At 32.8% G+C, this 6,362-nt stretch overlaps 1 protein-coding gene across 1 annotated transcript in view; it reads right to left on the reverse strand.

The window, feature by feature from the left end:
- Window positions 1–6,362, reverse strand: part of SPATA1 (spermatogenesis associated 1) — a gene marked incomplete at its 3' end in the record, with an annotated part of 52,351 nt that overhangs the window by 1,557 nt on the left and 44,432 nt on the right. Inside the window, exons 10-12 of the mRNA XM_011956119.1 lie at window positions 5,860–5,985; window positions 2,575–2,753; window positions 998–1,093 (exon numbers count right to left, since the gene is read on the reverse strand). Coding sequence (XP_011811509.1) covers window positions 998–1,093; window positions 2,575–2,753; window positions 5,860–5,985 — 401 coding nt within the window. The remainder of the gene's footprint in view (window positions 1–997; window positions 1,094–2,574; window positions 2,754–5,859; window positions 5,986–6,362) is intronic.

Below are 6,362 nucleotides of genomic sequence, written 5' to 3' on the forward strand. Positions count from 1 at the left end.
ACTTCCTCAGTCACACAAACTACATTTCAAGTGCTTAATATCAGTAGGTGGCTAGTGGCTACCAATCTGACAGTGCAGGCATAGAACATTTCTATCATCACAGAAGTGCTATTGGACAGTGCTAATTCTATTTTTTTATTTTTAAATCTTATTTATTTATTTTTATTTTTATTTGAAACCCAGGACAGTACTGATTTTCTTTTTTCTCTTAAAATTTTTTAAAAAGAGCTAATTCTAGAATGGAGTCATTATCCTGGGTCATAAAGCTGTTTCTGATAGAGAAATGAGAGCATGCATATAATTATCGTTCTCATTTTCCTGCCTTGCTATGGGTACTTGTGTGAAAATGTATAATCTTCTTCTGTTTTCTGTTCAACAAAAAAGCTTTTTAATGCATCAGTACTTCACAGATAATTTATATGATGTAATTAGTTGTACACAATTCTCACCAAATAAAGCATGCCCAGAAGCCTCTACTAAGCATCTGTTACACAAAAGGTCCCACGGGAGAAACAAAGTTAAGTAAGGCATAGTTTCTGCCCGGAAGGAAACTTAACATCTAGTAGAAGTCACATTATTCATATTTAAATAATATAATACATATGAAAATAACCAGAAAAAATTAAATGATTACCCATGAAAAATTAAATGTCAGTTCAGAGAAGAGCTCAGTGGTTTATCAGACTTAATAATTCTAATACAGGAAAACTACTTAAAATTTTTTTTGAGAATATATTGACTCACAGGTTCCTTTTCCTTTAATTCTTCCTAGTAAAATTTTATTAAATTTTACTTTGGCCTTATTATATCATGCATCTTTTCACAGGATTTAGTTTTTCTTCTTGCATTGTTTTTCACCCATGCTCTTTATTGTTAAGATAACAATTTTAAGACAATCAATCCTTGCTACCCTTATTGACACCCAAAGTTAAAACACCAAAATATTTTATTTCAAGATAAACGTTATAATAATTTGATTAGGAAAAATGTAAATTACCTTAACTTCTATGAGTTTCATTTTGTCAGTATCCAGTTTTCTCTTAAGTTGGTCAATTGCATGCTGTACCTCAGTGATCTGGATTATCAGGTAATTCTGTGTGCATAGATAGACATTTATTTAGTATAACATATAAACATTTTTATTTTTAACTGCCTTGGGAATATAAACTATGAAGTGATAAATATCAAAAGAGTAAATCATGAAAATAACCTATTTCATAAAGTAAACTAAATTGCTTTGGAGAAATTACTATTTGTTTCTGTTGATTTATCGAATTTTAGGGAACACTTTCTCTAAAGTTACCATTAAATTAGCACCATAAAAACCAACAACTATTACTATGAAAGGAATACTATGAAAGGAATATCTTAGATATTAGTAAGACTTTAGAAATTGGCATAATGCTTTATCAGCTGAATCAGATTAGAATTATTTTAAAATACTTAATAATATGATACTATATTTTATATGCAAGAACTCATTTAATACAGGAACACCTATTTAAAATAAGAAGACTTTTTGGTTTTTGTCCAGAAAAGTTTATGAGTTATAGTGGTCCTCTCTAAAGAAGTTATTTAAGAGTTTTAAACTGGCTTTGTGAAAAAATTCTTATATTGAACTGATAAAACAGTAAGATAAAGTATAAGCTATGCTAAAAAAAAGTACCAACTACTATGGACAAACCATTACTTGAGCCTATTTGGATTTTATATTACATTCATTTAAAATAGTAAACTTTTAATATTTCATCTTGTCTAAAGTTAAATCCTTACTTTTAATCATAGTTAACATATTTTAAAATCACTTTTGGATAAGTGGGATTGATCTAACCCAAATCAAATTGTTAAATGTCCTCTTGAATTTTTTTGTCTGTTGTTTAATTATATGGTGGAATTAATAATAAAATAAACTTCATATCTCTGATTCAAGGCTGTCTCAAAAAAAAGAACTGAATAAAATTTCATAATTTCTTTAAATTCCTGTGTGTTATAAGTCCTCCCGCCGCCACCACCAAATAACAGGATTATAGCAGACGCTGTTTGTCCCCTGCCCTAATTCATCAGGTATTCGCCTCTTTCCCATAGTGTCAGGAAATGAACCCTGTCTCAGATACAGAGGTAAATCCTAATTAGTCTAAGTCAGTCAGCATATAGCATTCCTTGGCAACTATTTTTCATCCAGGGGTAGGCCTAGTTGATCCCTTACCTAGGATAAAGGGAAAGATTTATATATTCCATGATTCAGAGAGAGGTTTGTCCCTTGTTTGGGGATAAAAAGCCCTACTTGCCATTGACCACTCTATTGCTACCATTGGAAAAAGCAGTCTTACAATGAAATTAACACTGAAAATAATAGGTAGGAAATATCAGGCCCCCTTAAAGGCAACATTAAGCTGCTGACTGTATCTCCTTAGCAATCCTCCTCCTATTACATAAGGTCATGAGGTTTTTTTATTGTTTTAAGCAAGTTTAAGTCAAAGTCAGCGCAATGCATCTTGTGATATTACTAGCACTTATAAAGCATGTGTTTTGAACAGAACTTCTCTAATTGAAGGGGGACACATTTAGTAATACCTTGGAGTCTGTGATGTTTGCCAGATTCTTTGGTCTCATCTTGATCTCCCTGGCTTCAAGTTGCATGAGCAGTTTTTTATAGTAGAGTTCCAAATCTTCTCGAAGTTTTGTTAAAACCTCCTCCATTGATGCTGTGACTTTCTTTGTTTCCAAGTATTTTTTCTTCCAACAGTCATAGGCTATATATATATTAAAAAAAAAAAAAGCAAAGGCTTTCATTTGAGTATTAAAGGATTCAACTTTTCATCCTGGAAAGGACCCTAGAGCTAATGTCAATTTAAACCATTTTTCTCTTTCTCTCCTCTTCTCCTTTCTTTATATACTGAGGTCATTAGACCTGAGGAAGAAATGTTTTTTGGATAATAAGTGAACTTGCATAGAAATATAGTAAAATATATATATATATATAATAGTAATATACATTGCCATAAAAGTAATATATCTAAAAGTAATACATTTAATAGTAATATATATTATAAAAGCAATATATATACTTGTTATATATAGTAATATACAACATACATATAAAACAATATAACATATATATACATATAACATATATAACTATAAAAGTAATATGTATATGTTACTTTTTCCCATGATTATGGAAAACTAATCCAAAATTAATCATTAGAAATTAAACACTACCAGTTAAACAAATTGCACTGACACCAATGAGATTCTAAATACAAACTTAATAGGAACACAAAGTATATGCCAGTATACCAGAATCTGTTTAGTTTCTTTCTTTTAGATTATCATAGAAACAAAAATCTCAAATTTAAAAATTCTACTTTATAAGGTGATTTAATTAAAATTATATAGCTATATGGAACTTTAGCTCAAGATTTTGGCTATTTATCTCATGCTCTATTATCCAATCCCTTAGCAACTTCTACCAGTATTACTGCCAAAATACTTCTAGCATCTAGCACATTCCACCTTCTTCAATGCTACATCCTTAGTCAATATCATCTTTTACCAAGAAATCTGCATGCTCTTTCTAACTGGTCTGCCTTCATTCTTGCCCCTGTACAGGGTATTCTATACAGCAGTCATTCTGAGCTTTCTGAAATGTTTTTTAAAATCATATAAATCCCTAGCCCAAAATCCTCTAGTGGCTTCCTACCTTGCTTACAATAAAATCCAAAATCTTTGATTTGGCCCATCTATTCCTTGCTGACCTTTCTGATTTCATCACCTCTACATTTCTCCTTACATAGTGTTTCAGCAGCACTGGTCTTATTTCAGGCCCTTAATATACCACAAGGTCATTGTTATTTCTTGATCTTGATATTTAGTGTTCCCTTTGTGCCTGCCTCCCTGTTAATCAAATCTTAATCTTCTCAGAGATACTTTCTCTGAGAATTCTACCTAAAGCATCTCTTCCCTGCCTCATCACTCTTTATTATGCTCATTTTAATTGAATTCTCAGCTCTGATCAAAGCTAATATTGTCTTATTTATTTGTTTATTGTCTGTCTCTTTCCATAGGGAAGCAAGCTCCTTATGGTCATGGCCATGTCTGTCTTGTTCACTGCTGTATCCCCAGCATTTAAAACAGTGCCCGGCATGTAGTAGGCTCAATAAATATTTTATGGCCAATACATACCTTTTATCCTGAAATATTTTTGTTGAAATAGGAAGTGATGGATCATTCCCATTTCATAAACAGAAAAGGTGAGGCACAAAGAGGGGAAATAACTTGTCTAAAAGACAGATTTGGTGTTACAATCCTGGTCCTGTGATTTTCAGTCCATTGTTCACATCTGTCTGATAAAATTGCTTGTTTAACACTACAACAAGGCTGACTCATTGCTACCACTTTCAGGATAACACATTGTAAGGCAGAATCTTGAGAAATATCTCCTGACACTGTCTATAACCTTCAGTCAGTTCTAGTGTTGAAACAATTTTGCTGTAAATTGAGAATCCTAAAACCACTTAATTCCATAGATACCTTTTATCCTTACAATCCTCAAACACAACCCAAAACGGAGGCCTCTCAAATCATTTAGCAACTCTCAAGCCACCATCATGTACTGTCTTCATCCTGCCTCATCAGTCCACCAGTCCTAACAACACTATTTCTAATTGTACTGCAAGAAAACTTATTTAGCTTCCCTCATTCACTGACTTTTAAAAGCAAGGCAGACACACACACATATCAAAAAATTAAGTACAGAAGAGTCCAAGGGACTCAAAGTAGCCTTCTACAGTAAGTAATATATAAGGTGCTCTTGAATGACGAATAGCAAATAGGCAGGTAAACTGGGAAGAGGGTACCTCAAGGTAAGAGGAGAAGTAGATGGCAGAGGGAAAAGCATGCCCAAAGACCTAGAGCCAAGAAGCATACTTTAGATCCTAGCATATCCAACACTTTTCCTGGAAGCCTCTCTTGATCTCTTCCATCTAATTTAGGTGTTCTTCCTTTATATTCCTATCCATAGAACTTTGTAATTCCTTTATCATAGTGGCTGAGATCACGCCACTGCACTCTAACCTGGACAACAGAGTCAGGTAAAATAAAATAAAATTCCCATAATTTAACTTTTTTATTGTAGTAGAACATATTACATAACAAAATATATATATATTTTTTGGGGCAGAGTCTTGCTCTGTCACCTAGGCTGGAGTGCAGTGGCACAATCTCAGCTCACTGCAACTTCCGCCTCCGTGTTCAAGCATTCTCCTGCTTTAGCCTCTGCAATCACTGGAACTACAGGTGTCCATCACCACACCCGGCTAGGCTAATTTTTGTATTTTTGGTAGAGACGGAGTTTCGCCATGCTGGCCAGGCTGGTCTCGAACTTCCGACCTCAAATGATCTGCCTGCCTCGGCCTCCCAAAGTTCTGGGATTACAGGCATGAGCCACTGCACTGGCAAGGATGTATCATTAATGCTTAACTTGCTTATCATTTCCCCACTGGACTGTAAGATCTATGTGGGCAGGGACAAGATTGTGTCTGTCTTAACAGTGTTTCCTAAGCCCCTAGAATAGTGGCCAGATTCAACAGGGATTTGATAAATGAATAGAAGAATTAATAAGTAAATGAGTTTCAGTTATGAAAATATTTGTTTTAATTTTAAAACCCTATTTAAAGCATTTATTGTATAGAGTTGAGTAATAATTTCATGTTTTCTATATTGAACTTAATCATGTACCACTTAAACTAAAATAGTAAAACAGTAAATATTAATTATAACTTTATTTATTCTAAAAGGATTAATTCTGTAAAACTTAAGTTTTCTTTATAGTGATAAAAGGTATGTAATAAACTTTACCATGATATCGTTTTAATTTGCTTTGTTCAAATAGCTTTTCAACTGTTTTTACTAGTTCTTCTCTATTTCTTTCCAGATACCTTCTTTCTTCCTTTACTTGTTTCATTTGTTTGATAATCTTCTCTCCTAAAGAGATTATAACTCATATTCGTCAATGTCTCAAAGCTGAAAGATGGCTCATATCCTAAAATATGGAGTGTAAAACTTAAAAATGTCTAAAGTAGCAAGAATAAATTTTATCCCAAACTGTTTTTCTTGCTACAGTATAGCATTTACCATGTGGAAAATGCAAAGGAGTCATTTCAGTTTCCGAGAGTGATATATAAGGGGATTTATAAAATAGTGTGTTTTTTTCTGCATTTCATATATGTGTAGAAACTAGGTAAAGCTCAAGCAGTTATGCTGATATGCTTTGGTTTAACTCTTTTGGTAAACGTATCCGGGATTCAAAATTATTGTACTTAAATTGTACATAGAAAACGTATATTTTAGAATATATATAT

This window comes from Colobus angolensis, unplaced genomic scaffold, assembly GCF_000951035.1.
Source record: "Colobus angolensis palliatus isolate OR3802 unplaced genomic scaffold, Cang.pa_1.0 Scaffold41, whole genome shotgun sequence".
NCBI classification, from domain to species: Eukaryota; Metazoa; Chordata; class Mammalia; order Primates; family Cercopithecidae; genus Colobus; species Colobus angolensis.